The sequence below is a fragment of the Lepeophtheirus salmonis genome, chromosome 5, assembly GCF_016086655.4.
Source record: "Lepeophtheirus salmonis chromosome 5, UVic_Lsal_1.4, whole genome shotgun sequence".
NCBI lineage: Eukaryota > Metazoa > Arthropoda > Copepoda > Siphonostomatoida > Caligidae > Lepeophtheirus > Lepeophtheirus salmonis.
In genome coordinates this window covers 66,838,040-66,857,031 of record NC_052135.2, presented here as the reverse complement: position 1 = coordinate 66,857,031, position 18,992 = coordinate 66,838,040, and the positions used below count along the sequence as shown (strand labels likewise).

The window sequence follows — 18,992 nt, the reverse complement described above, 5'->3', positions numbered from 1 at the left end:
GAACAATTGAGGGATCAATAAATCATTGTTATTATATAACTAATATTTTCCTCTGCATTATAAGTGTATAACTTTTGTATGAAAATTTAAATTTTCGAACTTATTCTTGCAAATTTAAATTGCTTATTTATTAAATATTCAATTAGAAAATTTAAATTTTAACTGACAAAGTTAATCAAGTCATCCATTTTCCGGCGAATCTTATTATCATAATAATATTAGATCTTTAGTTTTTTACTATGATATAAAGCATTTGAAAAGAATTAACAGCATATAAAAACTTCCAAATAAGACCCTTCATTTTACTAGATTTTTTCTCATAATTAGATGCATATTTTGGGCATCGTAATAAAGATAAAACAATATATCCTAAAGGAAATAACAAAAAAAAAAATTGTAGTCGTGTTGCCAACTCTCGATCAGTTCATATCTTAATAAAATCCGTGTTTTGTGTCACTTGTGTCAAGAAGTATTACTGCATCGTTGTTTCAACCCTTTGCTATAGATGATATTAATGGAACAAAGAGAAAATAGCAGGACAAAACGTAGAACAGACAAAACATCGAGCAGACAATTTTATTAAGATAGGAAAATTTTGCAAAAAAAAGTTATGGAACAAAACGTAGAGATGGGAGGCCATAATGAAATTACAGCCAAATAATGCATATTTATGTTTGAAAGAAATCATTTTATCGTTTAACTAGACACTTGTTTTAAACTTTAGGAACATTTTAAAGAAGAAATTATCTTGAATCAATATTTAACATTATTGATTCTATAAAGCATTTTCTACGTATGTCTAATATAATTTAATTATAATAATAAAGATTCCATATTTTTAAATTTAATAAAAATAGTTTTAAGTCTATTATTTAAACTTTCATTTATTTTCATTTGCTTTCAAGTTTTGTCAAAATATAATCAAAAAAATTTTAATTAATTCGTAATTTTTTGTTCCACCAAATTTTGGTTGTCTGTTTGGCTGGGAGGACTAATTTTTATCTTTGAGCTTGAGTAATTACAGTTAAGAGAGTAATATTAAAAAAGAAGAGAAGATAGGAGTACATGTATACAGAAGAAAATATAAAAGAATTTAGTAACAACACGTGAGAATTGATCTTTTGTTGGTGATTTATCTTATATTTTAACAAGGAAAGTTTTTTTTTGTCTTCACATCGACGCTCAATAACTCCGAGAAATGCCAGGGACTACCACTGGTATGTAGTTCTCCTCTTTAATGAAATCTTTTATGTGTTTAAAAATTCTTTTGAAGGAAAAATTAATTCATTCTAAATTGACTATATTTGTTTCCATTAATATATTATTAACGTATAACATATTCTAGAAGTAAATATTTAATTATGTCGATAAAAGTAAATTTAAGAGAAAATAACTACTGTTTTAAATCAATTTATGATTTAGTTTCAATTGTGTAGAAATTAGCATACAAATTTATTTTTGGCCTATCAAATAAGACATACTTTGTTCATGAAACAAAATATCTAATTTATTTGAATTAAGATTATAAGAACTGAATCTTGAATATTCAAACATTTGATGTACTGATAAAATTTTAATTATTAATTTTTGTCTACATATGAGGGTTTATCATTTCCCGGGGATTCCCAGTGAGTTGTATCCTGTTATACAAAAAAAAAAATGGATTACGGGATCCTTGGTGATATCTAGAACCGCTAGTAAATAATAAATTATGTAAAACTTGAGTATTTATTTTTTTACTAAAAGAAGAAATAATAAAATTTAAACTAATTTAAGTTCACCCATATATTTTTATGTTCTTTTATATGTATATATATATTGTGGGCGTTATTTCTATATTGAGTTTATGGTTCTACCTTTTTTAAATTATATAACCCAATCTCACTCGTAACTCAAAACTTATAAAGTAAGTGATGAACGAGTAAATTTTTGATGGAGGTGGGTTTGTGTAATTTTGAAATACACAAACCTTGGGGTAAAAATCAAATTGAGTTGAGCTATACATATATCTATAATTTTGAAATCTTTACGCATAGTGATTCTTTCATAATGTTAAGGTTTCTTTGTAAATTATATATATTTATACCTAAGTTATAAAATGAAACTAATATTATTATATAAATAAGTTATATATATTTTCTGGGAACTTCCCGGTATCCATAAAATCGTCTAAAAGCTGATTTATTAATATTAGCATATTTTTGTTGGTTAATATATAAATTTTTTTTTTAAATTACTATCACAATTTATTTTGGGTATTCTTGATTATTATTCATTTGTTATCGAACATTATGTTTTACGTAATTCATTATAATATTTTGACTTACAGTAACCATTACACAATTTGTAAATGTAGTTTGAGAAAAATTTGCTAAATTAAGTCAATGAAAAATAAATGCTATGATATAAGAAAAAAAAATACAACGCAAATCAATAAAATGAGAAATGTTTAATATATTTTCATATCGTATCCACGCAATAATTCAAAGACATATTAAAGTGAATCAGAGGACTTTTATTCAAACTTATGGGATGAGTTGAGATAGCCAATATTATCTGTATTTGATTTGTGATACTTGATTTAGTTGCAATATGGCTTTTCAAATAGAATACAAATATCTAATTAGTTCATTGTAACGATACATTTTTGCGATTTTCAGTCCCTCTAAGTTATAAACAGGAATAATTTTGTTGATAGAAATGGATGATATTTTATATAGTAAAAAATACAAAAGTAATCCAGTCTAAATTTTGAGAAAAAATATCCCAGCTTACTTTTATGTTGACGGGCTACATATGGAAAATATTATTTACCCAATATATGAATAAATCCTTAGTAAATCAGACGTATAATGGTAAGAAAATTATATAAAATAAATGCTTATTATCCTTTATCAATGTCAAGGATTTTTTGCTCATAACTTTTTTAAGTATATTTTAAAAATTTTGAATCATTCATAAACTAAAAAAGCTCATCACCTATAGGAATAATCAATTATTCAAAAAGTTCAACTTAAGCATATGAATCACCAAAATATTTATCTACTACAAAGTAGAAAGACATCACTTTGACGTTCACATTTTAAGACACGTTAATAAAATGTAATTTATGCATTTTAAACAACATATTTTTCAACTTTATTGTATAACTGTTGTTACCTATCAAGTCAGTAGCACGTGTAACTAAATATATTTATGTGTTTGGCATCCATGAAATAGCAAGGCGACATGGAACGACGTAGCTCAATGGACAACGTGCTTGGGATAAATTATTGTCTTGAAGTAATTCTACGTAGATTTGTGTCTAGGTTGTTCCGAGGGAAGGAAATTTACTTAAAGTATATGGAGTTCAAAAGGCAAGTTCTAGGTCAGATGGATTATATAAAATGCTATCATGTTTAAATATACTTTATCAGTGCAACTTCATCTGACACATTAAATGAACATTTAAAAAAAATATTAAGACGTCAAATTGATGTCCCAACTAGAGTTGTTCATTTTTACAAAAGCAATCATTATAAATACTAAATTAAGGTTACACAACTTATTCTAAATATTATTGCAACATCAAAAATCAATTACTTAATACATTCGCCAGAATTACTGAAATAATAAATCGTATTAATTCGTTTAGGTGCTTTTTTAAGTGCATTTTTTGGGAGGACTAATCTAGGCAAATATAATTTCAGCTATTTTTAGATGCAGTATTATTTTGCTGTCATTTAAATATATTGATATCTTAAATGCTGGTAACTCCGGTCAGACAAAAAAATCATAAGAATTCGACGGACATTCATGTAAATGTTTATCCTTTATGACTTTTTGTCCTGCATTTCAGTTGAAAAAATACTAAAAAGTATCAAAATACTTATAAACCCTTTGTTATTCAAAATATTTTTTTTTAAGTTTTTAGTAAAATGGATAAAAAAACCGAAAATGAAAATTTTAATGATTATAATAAATACATCATTTAAATTTTGTATTAGTTTTTACTTGTTCCATCCATTCTGTAACTGTTAAATGCTTAAAGCCCTTATATTAATATAAACTATTTAGTATTTATATTAATGTTTTTATTAACCATCAGTTTATTTATGAGAATCCGTGTATTATAAGAAATAATAGCTACAATATTATATTTTTGTTCCTACCGTTGTACACTTCAGTCTCTACATAAGAAAAAAAACAAAAAAATCAAAAGTAAAAGGAGAGGAACGATACGAATAAATAAAAAACAAGGCCTAATATAATATACAAATAAATAAAAAACAAGGCCTTTTCAAAATATATGAAGAATTAAATGTAATCAGATTTGCTGGTTCAGTAGTATACTGAAAAGTATTGGCAATCAAATAAAGATTCAAAGGAATAAAATTATTTTTATAAGCCTTGAGGTGTAAAATAACCAAATATTTTCGTACTGGTTCTGTTACCAAAATTATTATCGTGACATCACTTTTCTATTACCTAAAGCTTAAAAGAAATCCAACAATTTGTCTAATAAGAATAGGGGATCTGCAACTTCAACTTTCCGGAAATAAAAAAAGGGCACATTAAACTAACAATATAATGCTTTTAGAGGGCTCATATAATATAAATTCTTATCCCATTAGTAATTTCATACAAGAACTCTCATTTGTTCTTATGAAATGTTTATACACGATGTAAAAAAACACAACATAAAATATAACTTTTAAAATTGTTTCATACATTTTGTTCAACAAAAAAGAGACTACTAAGATATCAAAAGTTCAACAATAAAAAAACGTGACTTGAATTAAATACTACATATAAAGCTATATAATATTTCCCTCCGCACGAATACTAAAAACATACAAATTAAATACCATAATAAAATTCTGGAGCTGTTATTGTTTTAGCACATTTGCAAAAACACAAATTGAATTAATAAACCTACAATAAACGAAAATATACCAATTTAGCGCTTGGATACAAATATATATATTTATTTATTTTACTTGATTTGGAAATTTCTTCCTTAAAAATTATTAGTAATGGAGGAACTATATATCCATTCATTCAGTCTATTGTCAAAAATAATATATATTAATAAAATGTTAACTTTTCAACCAAAAATATAATCAATAACAGCGTTGATGTTATTTCTTTTTATTGTATCATCAACTCATACATTAAATCCTCACTATCCAAACGAATCAACTTGTTCAATTCTCATTCATTTTGATTTAGTATCTATATATTTAATGCGAATGTATGTTTGCGTTTTGGTGTGTCCGGGAATTAGAGAAGAAAAAAAAAAGAGAGAGCAAGACAAAGGATGTTTGATAATATTAAGAAAGTTGAGTAAACAAGAGTTCAACTTTAATATTTTTTTTTCTTTCTCAACCTTATAACCTCCTTTTAAAAAAAGTGTGGAAATATACATACCAACAAGCACTGAGAATAATTCTTGATTACATGAAACAAAAGAGTTCAAAATTAATTTGAATTTCTTAATGTCCAGAGCAATGCCAGGGACACCTATTCTAGTTCATATAATATTGTAATTCCATTGTGTAATAAGGTTTTTATAAAACACACATTTAGATATGTGAAAGTTGTTGAAATCTTTGTGAGCATACAATTAAAAAAAGTATGTGTTAGTAATTGATTTGAATAAAAGAAGAGGATTTTCGGGTAGGCTTATAAAAGAAGCTGACAAATCACATGTCAACATTAAATTTTCAAAAACTTTTATCATCCTTATTTTAGTATTTTGTAGTGTTTATTCCCTTGCCCTCAGAGCTGATTGTATCTAATATAATTAAACGTCATGATACTAAAGCTTCTCTTCTCCATAATTCTATAAATTGTCAAGGTTACTATTCCAATTCCAACATATTTTCAAGTCATATTTTATACCAATCTGGCTAGTCTCCTACAAGATATTACTACTCTTATTAAATTATTATACTTTGTTTTGAAAATTCAAGCGTATTATCAGGCAAGGAAAACTCAAATGAAAGTTGCAAAACTTGTCTGTCAACTTTAATAAATTGATGAAGTTATTGATATTTTTTTTTAAGCCAAGATGTCACTTTTAAAAGTACTAATTCATCTATGTAGTTGTTTCATTTCCTGTAATGAATATTTGTACTTTGATTTCCTTTACTTCATTCATCTTGATAATTCAGTTAAAAGTGTAACCTTAGAGAAGTTGAATCATTGGTTATATAAATATGGGCATTTTGTAGAGGGAAAGGAAAAGGCGGGAGCAAGATTTATGATATTTCGAAATTAACATATTAAACATAATAATTATATAGGACAGTTAAAGAAAAGTCGGAGATATACATAGTATTTCTATTATTGAATCAAATAAAATAACTATATATTTTTTTGTAAGAAGAGATATATTATTTCTAAAAATATTTGTTATTAAGTTATTTGATTCGAAATTATAAATAAATATATTCATATAGATTTATTTTGTATTTATATGAACAAAACTATAAGAAAATAAAAGTTATTACTAGTGTTATGCTATTATTTGTGATAAAATAGAATCAATGTAAATGTAGTTCAGTATTCTTACTGAAACACTAAAAACTTTATTTTCCTTTCACTTTTGCAACGTCTTAATTGAGAGATAGAGCTGATAAAGTTGTGACCTATTGCTGTCTGCTCTTTTTTTTAAATTGACACTCTTTGGTTCATGTTTGATTATGATCGAATGTATAACATGACGGAGGTTTTATAAATAACTTTGCTCTAGCTATCATTAATTACCCGGTTTGATTAAAAAAAAATCCCTAATTACCAGTTAAATAGAGGTCACAACCTTTTCTTTCATCAAGTTCTCTCTCCTATACAGCTGTTATTGCATCCAAATGAACAACTCCCTGTATTCCCTTGTTATATTTTGAAACGCTAAAATGAACATTCAGGCTAACCTTCTTTTTGTCAACTCTATTCGCCGTCGCACCTTTATAAATGGAATATCTATGAAATTGTTGTTAGCTAATAAATAAAGTATATTACACTTACCTACAACACTTTCGATAACCTATTTAAAAATAGGAAAACAATATTTTTTAATGAAACAGTATAGCTACATTATGGGTAAAAGGTTAAATTTTTAGCAGGTGAAACTCAAAATGAATTTATTAAATACAAAATGAATGGAAATGATTAATAATTGATTCTTACCAGCACCAAAGCTGACAGAAACATTTTCATTTGAATTTTAATATGTAGACCTTATACTTCTCCAGATATTTATATTTTTAGATTTTCTGATATTGCATTTAATTTATGTCAGTTAAATGATGAAATGAAACTCTAGGTAGTTATTTAAAACTTTATTCTTCTAGTTTAATAATGCCTTACCTGGTTATTGTAGGTTTTTTTTTCTTTTTACAAAATACATACTTATTATTGTACAAAAATGTTATTCAATTAGTAAAGTATAACGGCATTTAAAATTATAAATCTACTACATACTAAAAACTAGTATAATTCTTCTATCCAGTGATAAAAATGATGATCTATTAGATCTCAGGTAATCTAATAACTTTAAATTTGTAGTTATTGCATCTTTGAATTATTTTTCCAAAAAATACTGCTCTAATTAATCAATATCATTTTCAAAATCTGAGAGTAATTTTTCCATTCCTCACAATAATACTGTCCGTCATTTATACTTTAGAGCCCTGTTTTAGTGTTTTGAAATTACATTAATACAACTAATCATGTCTCAATATTCGAATTAACAAATCAAATTTATATAAATATTATAATTTACGTTCTTATTAAATCCTAAAATTTAAACATGTAATAAGTAATTGCATTCATTTTACATAGTTAAATTATATTTCTTATGGACTTTAAAACTCGGGCCATGATTTATTACATAGTTCATTTACGAATTTAAAATCAATACTATTTAAATATAGAAATTTACAGTCATTCCCATTCTCCGTAATTATGAAATTAATGTTATTACTTACTTATATATATCTAATAAAACCCTTCACATTTTGTATAATTTGAAATAAACAATGACGTATTGATGTTGCTTTATAAAACTTTATTTTTGGTATTATTAAAAAAGTTTAACTCCTCAATTTGACACCATACTGTTAGTGATGAGAAAACTCCATATAATGACTCTAATGATAATCTTATATTAGGTGTAGTAAATGGAAATCAATATTTTTGTGGAATTATTCATTAATTTTTATTTTCACAAAAATCAAAGCAATGCTTGCATAACGGTCGAAACCAAAATTACCCATAGTTATGAAGATTTCATTTAAAAAGAGGAAATTTTAGCATCGAAATTAGCTAATTTTAAGCCTTTTGTACCTTTTCAAATATAATGTTATGAGTTAAAAAATATAGAAAGAGACGATTTTTGATCCAATTCAGAATAAAAAAGTGGTCACAAATCTTAGCTGGATGAGGTTCTGACTTTAAAATGTCATATTTGAGCATTCCAATAGTTGGTTATTTGACATTTTATTCAAATCGAAAGAAAAAAATTAATAAATGTGTAAATTCTCTATTGGTTATAACGGTAGCATTGAATGATAAAAAATATATTTATACATTTACCTACGTATCTCAATATAGAAAAAAATGATGTCCTTGGACAATAATTGAATATCATTACGGAATTATTGAATAAATATCCCTTAAAATATATGTATGATCTATTATATATATACATATAAGTTAGATAAAAATATATATAATTTTTACAAAAATGTGGAATTGGTAACGGTTCTAACGATATATTTTTGTAGGGGTATAATAAGAATAAAAGACATATGAATTATTGAATATTTGTCTATTTATTAAATTCATTCTAAAGCAATGGTTTTACAAAAATTTCATGCTCACTCTCCCTTTTAATATGCAGACACTTTGCTCAAAAAAATATATATCCTGATTCATGCATGAATACTATGTAAATATAAATCCCATTCACGTAAAAATGGCAAAGCAACAACACAAAAGGCAACGTATTTCGTATCCCTTCAACATGGTGACAGTACCAAGAAGGCTGCAGATACAGTTATCATCTCTTTCTGGACCACTTATAACATCAAGAAGTCAATTAAAGCACCATACATCCCAGGAAAATCAAAAAATATACAGCAATAATATGGCTGACTTCTGGTCTTGATCTCAAACCCCCATTACTAGTTTTTGGAGAGTATTGCATAAGAATGTATGGCTATCTTTGATAAATGGCTTACATCCCAATTTGGATTCGCTCTGATCTGATATAATGACAGTCGGGTACGTCATGTACGCTTCATCGTAAAAATTTGGCAATCTGTTCGCCAACGTGCTGAGGTTATACTGCATGTGAATGAGGACATATTAAGTAATTGTAAATAAGAAAAATTAGTGGTTGTTTCTTGATTTTATCAAAATAACGTATTTTCTAATTTATTTATGCTATTTAATGTTTTTAGTCCTCACTCTATTGATAAATATATATCCGCTAAAAACTTGAAAATTTATCCATAACTAACGGAGCATTCTCTATGAATTCACCCTTTCAACCGAATTAACAAAGTGAGTTCAGCGAAGTAAATGAAAGATGTATACGCCATAAGGAAAATTGATATCGTAACATCATATATTATATTTCATAAAGCGTTAATACTTTTCAGGTGGTTTAAACACTTTAAAAAGTTTAAAAATAACTGTTCTACAAACATACATAAAATACGTAAATAAATATTTCCGTTTTTCTTTTTAAATATGTCTCTAATCAATACATTCATACTCATTAAACACATATGATAGGTTAGACGTAACATGAGAAAACTATAAAAGCTGGGTTGTTTGCATGATGACTAACTTAATATAAAATTATGTAAGCAACTAAAAATAGAACTTTAAAAAAAAAATCTCAAAGCAATAAAATAAAATTATAAAATACCTCTTCTTTTTTCTTTAAAATTGTGAAATAATTGACATTGGAACTTTTATCATTATACGAGAGATTATATTTTATTAAATAACTGCAAAAAGTTATGCCAATCTTAAAAAACATTCATAAAGAAGGGTGAATATTGTGTTTTAGCTAGAACAATATTTATTGTAAGATTTTCAATCTTGATAGTCTCAGCGATAAAGCTTTTGCAGTTTGAAATAGTAAACTGCTATATTAAAGGTATTTCGCTTTTTTAAGGGAGTATAAATAACAGTAAAGGAAAGTAAAATTGTTATATAATCCTTAAAACGTTAAATATTGTGTGTTGCAATGAAAATCCACAATACGTGGAAAGACCATTAATGACTCGACAGCAACAAGATATCCGTTTGGAGTGGACCAAACACCTTCTAAACAATCTAAAGCATCATGGCAACCGTGTGATCTTCTTTTCGGATGAAAAAAAAAATCACTGTCGGACCCATCTTCAACAAGCCAAACAATCAGTTTATTTGTTTTGAAGACACTCCTGAAGACCTTCACCACGTGTTCAAGACGGGTGATTGGGTGCCCATCCCAATGGAAGACGTAGGACGCCTTGTCCGACTGCTTGAAGATCTTGAAGACCAAAGTACTCCCGTGGGTCCTCAAGATCAACAAGAAGTCGGGCAAGGCGTCCTAAGTCTTCCAGAAGGATGTGACACCCACCCACACCTCTAAATGTGCAAGTCTGGATGGAAGAAAATAGGGAGTTTTGGCTCAAGATTTCCTGACTCTTCTGAGTCCGATCTAAATCTTTTGGATTACTCTATCTATTAGTATTTCGTATCCATAGCCTGCAGATCACGCCAAAGTAATGTCATCGACCTGAAGTCCTCCTTAGAGAAGGAGTGGAAACTCATGATAAGGGACTACATTGCCAAAGTATATTCCACTTTCTGTGGCCGCTTGAAGGGCGTCATTGAAAGCAATACAAGTCAAATTCAAAAATAATATCTGTCATTGTGTGCTTAATAAATGTCTTTGAGTAATATATCACGTCTTACTTAGTTGATACTCAGGAGGAGCAAAATTTTGCTCACGTTGATTAGTGATATATCCATTTTGCATGCCCCGATTACAGATTCAGATTGCAGAACTGTCAATATCATGTTGATACGCTTTATATAATAATGGTTCTTGAATATAATCAAAATACATCAACAAATTGGAAATGTTATTTTTGGTCAAAATATGTACCAACCAATAAGAAAAATAACTATTTTCAAAGTGGATATCAATCATTGTTATGATTTATTGACATTGTTTTATTTGATGATACTTTTAAACAGATATTTTTCAAAAAATAATGAATAACTATCATTTTGTATTGGACGACTAAAATTATACCTAATACAAATATAATCAACTTTTTATTTATACTATTAATTTTGTACTTATTTCTACAATGTAAACATGTAATTATATAATTATCTTCATGCTGCATCTCAAAAATGTATTGATTTATGCTTAAAAATTTACTAGATCGGAAACTGAATGAATGAATGATTGAAATTAACTTCAAAGAAACATTTTATAATTTTCTTTCTTTTTACAATTAAGAATTTTTGTGAGGTAAAGTCTTCTTGGTGAAATAAATACATTGAAAAGAGCGCAGTGAACTTGTAAAAACGTACATATAAAATTGAAGTTTAAGTTGTTTGATCCATATTAATAAATTTGATATTATATTTTTAAGGTTCATTTTTGTACTTACTCGGTAAACCGTTATCAGATGCTGATGAAATATCCGATAAAAGACTTTTAAGTGCTCTTCTTGCCGAGTCAGGAAATCAGTGTACCGTAGAAATGACTGTTTTATATCAAGACATCGAGGGCGCCCACATCATCGTTGGGATTGAAAATGTGGACAACGCATATACTCCTTATAGAAGCTTCGTTATGGGACAACAGAATGATACAACACATGGGAGGTAAGTTCTTAAAAGGTTTTTTTTTTTCCTTTATAAATACATTATTTATGAATATATTTTGTGTATTAAAAATAATAATTGGTTTAAGGAATAAAAAAATACTTAATTAACTTATTTTGTATGATTAAATTGTTTCACACAAATTGAGTATTTAGTAAATAAAATAGCAAGGTATATGTTACTTATAATGTTAATATTTAAGAGAAAATTAAATTTTAGCAAAGTAATTGTTTCTACAATAATTTGGAAACAGTTTTTTGTAATGAATAACTAATGTTTTCGTAAATCGTTTTTTTTTGTAAATAATTGCAGATATTAATGGGTTACTAATCCAATTTTCAGAACTATTGCACTCTTTTGATTGCATGCCTGCCTACCTATAGCTCAGTATCATTAGACAAAGAAAATAAACTTTTTCTGTATCAACCCGCAATGTCGAACATTTTTGGATTCTCCACTTTCTTAATTGTAACCACATGTTACTATTTTGCTAAACTCATTTTTTTACCAAAGTGTAGCTGAGTATTTATTTTTTACAAAAATATAATTTTTATTTTCCGTCTTGCTCCATCTTGATCCACCACATACTTAAAATTGTCAAGCAAATTTGTATAAAAAATTATAACAAGAGATATTTTTTAGACACTTCCTTTATAACGCAAATAACTTATAATTGTGGAATTCTTTTGCTTTATTTAACATACAGGACAAGTTTTCAATATAATTAAATGATATTTTAAGGACTTATTGACGTAAAAAGCAAAGAGTCAAGTCAAATTTCTGCGCTTCTTTTGAGGAAGATACATTAAATCTAAGTTACTTTACACAAATATATCTCGGGAGCTAGAGAAAAATTGATCTCAAATTTACAGTATTTTCAAAACTAAACATCGTAATGAATCAGCGATTTATGAATCATGATGCTAGCTTTTGCATTCCTTTGGCTGTGGAATGGGCATAAAATGAACCAATATATACTTAAGTTATTTGTTTTAATTTTAATCTATAATGGAAAGGTAAGAACAGCAATTTTTCCTTAATTTTTATTGACTTCACATAACATATCCATTTACCTTCTCAAATAGTATAAGTACTTAATGTCACTATACAAAGGAAATTTAAATGAAAAAATACATTATTAGTTATTTTTGAAATTGTTTTTTCCCGTGTAAATTTGGATGATAATATTTATAAGTAAAAAATAAAATATTTCATAATAATCAAGTAAAAAAACCTATTTATTATAGTTTAAATAACACGAATATAATAAATTAACATTATCATCTGGTTCCAGGCTCTGGAGCAAAATTTAATTGTTTTGAGAAAATGAATTAAAAATATGAAATATACCAAAAATTGAACATTATATGATGATAATGAAAAAAGTAGTTAACTATTGAAATTTAGTCATCAGGTTGGACAAGAGAAGTGATGAGCCCCAAAGCAGTTTAAATTCTACTACCGCCGAGTTTGTAAGCACCAAAGATATATTATATTAAGTTATAATTCTCCTTGGCCACAGGTTGTGCATTTAAACTTCAGGATCTTAGGCATGTTAAATATGTTCATTAGCATCAATGAACCCTTTTAATATCCCAAAATATAACTTGGCCCTTACGTGTACAGGTGAATTACTGGGCCCCAAAACAGTTTCAACTCAACTGCCGCTGCTTTTTGAAATGCCAAGAATATGCTATAACACAGCTTGAATATATAATTAAAAGGACTTACTTGCCTTGAGTTCTATCATTTCATTTGTACAACCTAAGTGCCGAGGGGTAGTTCGAAGGGATCCGTAATGCTCAGGAAAAAGACTACAATGGATTTTTTTTTGTTCCATAGTTTATTACCTGAATAAATTATAGTTACAAAGGAAATACTTACAATCATATTGCTTGTAATGAAATTACTTAGCGAACATATTACCAACAGCAATTTTGTCTCACAACGATAATGTGCCCAACAATTTTACCATGCACAAATTTTACCCCAATAATTTTATCCACAACATTTTTACTAAAATAATTTAATAGTGAGCCCTGTTGGGATGACACGCTCCGTTTGATCAATTAAAAACAGCTTGGTAAATATTTTGAAGCTTGTAGTGATCAGATGAGCTTCAACAAGATTGTGCTCGCCACAAAAAAGGAAAGGTTATAATGTCCTTTTTTAAGACCAAAATTGCATTCTTGACGAAAAAAATGTGACCATCATACTCTCCAGATACCAGCCCGCTCCAGCTTATCTTGTGGTAGTATGTAGAATTAGGGCCTGCCAAACAAAGGTGTCAAATCTTGAAGCTCTGTAGGTTGCAATTGATGTTAATTGGAGCTCTTTGAGACCCAAATAAATTATTGCCGTCTATCAGAGCTTCCTGTGGCACATTAATACCATTATCAAAATTGATAGAGACTAAATTGAATATTCGAAATGGGAATTCATACCCTTATATCTGTATCTAGTTTAGTTTATATAGCTCTCCTAGTCTTTAAAATTAAATTCTAGATTAAAAATGTCTAATTTTCATTCACTAACTAATGATTTCCCGAAAATTATTTAGAATTTTTTCAAAAATAGACTGAGTCTTTGCTAAGTAAGTTAAAATATACACATCTTGAAAACAAGTACAAATAAGTCCACTTATAATCCTCCCAGAAAAACAATATGTTGTTTTATATTTTATATTAGATTTTTAATTTTATTTTTATATTCTAAATCAGTTAATATTACAAGTAGTTATTAAAAAATAGAGGGTTTACTCAACATTGCTAAGAGTTACTTGTTAATCTATAACTCATTTATGTTTTAGTTACTTAAAAAGAATTCATTAATTTTACATAAATGAATACTTATCCCAATTTATAAATTTCCATATATATATTAAAACTAAAATTGTTGGAAGGAAAATTAAAAAATATCTTTAAAAAACTCTATAAAATTGAATACACCTATACTTAAATAATTTCTTTAGACTATATTCTTATACTTCAGTCTTCTGTTTAGAAATAAAAAAACTTTTCATATATTATTTATTATTTTGAAATATTAGAATGTTATTTATCAAAAGGGCGCATTGAGCATCACACACACTCATAAATATATTTTATTTGTTGGCTCAAGTAATCACGCAGTTCAAAAAAAAAAACACAAACTTATAAACAAGTCATGTACATACAGATTGTCTATCTGTATGTGCATAATCAACTATGCTTTATTAATACATAATTATCCTTTTCTCAGTTCAATGTTATTAATGAATTATTTTTATAACTAATTACAGCTGGAAAACTCTCAAAGTAAAGATTGGTCGGAACATCTCCCCATTTCGTATATTTATTGAGATTCGAAGACACAAGGCCAGTCTGTCACAGTCCTTTATAGCACTTGATAAAATTCGTTTACTTCGATGTGCACCAGAGGACTCAGGTCCAATTAATTGTTCCAACTCAGTTGATCCTCCATATACCTGTCCTAGTGGAGACGGAATATCCTGTCTTAATGCTCCATCAACTTTATGTGATCTCAAATATGATTGTCCTAGGGGAGAGGATGAAATGGAGCCCTCATGTTGTAAGTTGAACCACATTTAGTTATTTTCAAAATACTTCAAATTAAATAATCATTTCTTAATTTATTTCTTTTTCATAAATAATTAAAGCAATTCTCTGAATAGTTTGGGTAGTTTTTTGAGAGGATAAGCCGTACTATTCTAAACTCTTAATTTTTATTTTTTTGTATATTAAGGGTGCAAACTAGCACTGAAAGTTGCCCCGTGTTATTCATATATAACATATATCTTATTATTCTCTATCAAAATTATCTAATAGACATTTAATTTTAACACGGGTAATTAAAAAGTATAATGTGCAGTCTCGTTTCCGCCTTCTTCTTGTGTTCTACAAAATTCACATCCCTGCCTTTAGAAATTGGTCGTAACTACTGATGATTCGATGAATGATTTATGAGTACTTTTGTGTTAGTTATAGGCTGACATTTCATACAACTACAAATTAGAAAGGATCATCAAGTTCTGACAATATCCTTAATAAATTGATATTTGTATCTGATTGTACTAAACTCCAATAAAGACATTTAGAAATTGTTGTATTTTAATCTTTGGGGATATATTTTATCGGATGGAAAATTTTATTACAGTTTTGCTCATATTTACTCAAAACACTCATTTAAAATTATTATGTAATTTATTAATCATATAAAAGAAAATAGATTATCTATCCAAAAATTGTTCTAATTGAATACTTAATATTTTTTATTTAGGATTGTACTAATTTTTCGGTAGCGATATGTCAAAAATTTGCATACTTTAAAGTATCAGAATTGGGTCAATTTCTCCGATATCTTTGCATACTTATTAATCTACAATATTCCGTAAAAAGAAATATATTTCTAACTTTATTAGTTAAAATGGTCAAACAATAGGATCATAGTATATTTCAGTAATTTCTTGCATAGCCCTAATCAATATAAAGTTAAGCATAAGAAAAAGTAAATTATTTTGTAATTTGTTTATGCAATTCATTTATACAAAATAAGGAATCGGTGTCTAAATTGGAATACAGTAAAATTTATAAAACAATGATTATAAATATAACTAAATTAGAATAATCAATAAATCTAATTATGTGACACTTTCTTCTTTATTAATTACTCATTTCCCCACAAAGAAAGACCATGCTTATTGGCGAAGTTCTAGACGGGATTTGGAAGTCATTTTCGAAATGACACTCTTGTTATTGCACAAATGAACCTATTAATCTAAATGTTAATTTTGAATAATATCTTGGTTTCTTAATCATTAAATTTTATTATTGAAAAGGTCCCTATGGGCATCAGCCTCTTAAAACCTTGAATAAATACTACGCCTTGGCATTGTCTCTCAAAGTCCAGTATATTTTCCTTTATTCAGAAACACATTCAGTTAACTACTAACCATTTGATCTTGAAGAAACTAAAATATATCAAAGTCTCAACAATTATTATTGATAATAATTATAACATTGCAAGAGATAATATTCTTCCCCACCGAGTAAAAATAGATAAATTCGAGTTTGTTTTAATGACAACTCCGTTCTTATAAATATTAAGAAATATTTGAGGCTAAAAATATGCCCAATTATATTGGAAAGGTCATGATGGGGCCAATAACAGTCACATTAATTAATAGGAGACTCTAAACTATAGCTAATAATATTGAACTATTATTGAATTTCGTCCCATTGCTCAAATTTGAACATTAATTACATAATGGAACAAATATGTTCATAAACTATTTGGCCGTAAATATTTATTAAGAAAATAAATAAAAGAAGAATTTCTCAATAATTTGATTTTTAATCAAGCGTCATTTACAAATGACACAACACATCTTGGGAAAAGTTAAAAAAGAATTGCCCAAAATAGTTGTTAATATTCGTTGGTTTGTATTTATTAAATGTAAAATATATTTTGTAGAAATATAGATTTGTTCCATTAGAATACAAAAATCAAAGCAGCAAAAACAGATATATGTAATTTTTCGATTACAAAAATATCAACTAAATTTAAGCAACGAAAAAATATTCAATGTCTAGAAAAATATAACACAAATGGATCGTTTATATATGGAATACTAATATATGTTTTTTTTTCTGGTTTTTTATTTATTTTATAAAACACAATAAATTTGTCTGTCGTAATTTATTTATGAAACAAATAGAGTTACACATATTTGTTACCTGTCAATTTTGTATATCCATTACCTCTTATTGGTTGTCAAAACCTATATCGATTAAACATGAATTATTTCTTAATTTTTGGTCCTTTTCCATTCTCTTTTTAAAATAGAAAAAACTGAAAGATACAATAAAAACAATATGTCCGATTATCGCAAGGGAGACTTTTATTATATAAAGTAATAACTTTGTAAATATAATTTTTTACATTTTTATATATTATAAGATATTCTACAGATATAGATATACTACCCAATGAAAATTCATCCCTCTACACTACCTTTTTCCTAAAGTTTGGCACACTAACAATATAGTTGAAGTGATCATTTTGGCTGTGTGTTCCTCAACAGAAGTCTTCATGCTAGTGATATGGTGGTTGTTAAGTAAAGAAATACCTTTTTTAATGGCTTTCTACACAAAGTAATGAAGAAATTGAGGTTTGGTGATGATAGAGGCAAAATTTCTTTGGATCCAAATCTTCCTAAAACATCATTTTATAGATTCGTTAAGTAGGCTTGAGTAACCTATGGTATGTAGTTTGAAGTCCCATTTTGAGTCGATACCGAATTTTCAAGCCCATGGGAGTTACTGAACACACAAAAACATTGTGAACCAAAATACTTTTGTATCAGATATTGTTCATTTTGCCATTTATCCAGAATGAAGATTAAGATTTTCCCAACATCATGGCTGATTGACAATACTATGACCTAATCATATAGATATGTAACACTTGGGGTGACATCCTCTGTATTCCTAAGGATGTATCTGGTACTCCTGGAATTGACCAAACTTTCCACAGTTTATATCATATTTTATTTGTACAATTCCTTTAAACCATTTATTTTAAGTATCAAATTTGTAGCTTACCTTTTAGGTGTATAGAAAATAAAAGAGCTTTAATTGCTTCATACAAAGTTGAACGGAGATTTTGTTTTCAGCTCAGTTTCTTTTTTCTTTTTGTTCGCAGAATTACGGAAAAAGATACCCACCGATTTCGGTACAACTTTGTAGGTATATGTCAACATTGAAAGGTCATTAAGTTTTATGAGATCAATGTAACACAAAACGTGAATAACGCATAATTGACCTTATTTGAAACAATTGGTGATACAAAACTCAAGGGAATGTCATTTTGTAGGTATAATAAATACATTTCTTGTACAACATAAGGTCAAGGACATACAAAAGTTTAAAAAATGCTCAACATTACAAACTTTTGATTAGTAACATACGATAAAATTGAATTTTAATTTTTTGTGAAAATAATTATAAGTGTAAGTTTGCACTCTTTCATGTGCTTATTCTAGTTATTAATGTTATTAATTTTAAGTAAATTTCTTAAATAAGTATCAAAATATATATTTATTTATA

At 27.3% G+C, this 18,992-nt stretch overlaps 1 protein-coding gene across 5 annotated transcripts in view; it reads left to right on the top strand.

Moving 5' to 3' along the window:
* Nucleotides 1–18,992, top strand: part of Alk (Anaplastic lymphoma kinase) — a 312,304-nt gene that overhangs the window by 195,162 nt on the left and 98,150 nt on the right. For all 5 annotated transcript variants that reach the window (XM_071888914.1, XM_071888913.1, XM_040712433.2 and 2 more), the window contains 2 exons: nucleotides 11,652–11,886; nucleotides 15,167–15,456. In XM_071888914.1, coding sequence (XP_071745015.1) covers nucleotides 11,652–11,886; nucleotides 15,167–15,456 — 525 coding nt within the window. The remainder of the gene's footprint in view (nucleotides 1–11,651; nucleotides 11,887–15,166; nucleotides 15,457–18,992) is intronic.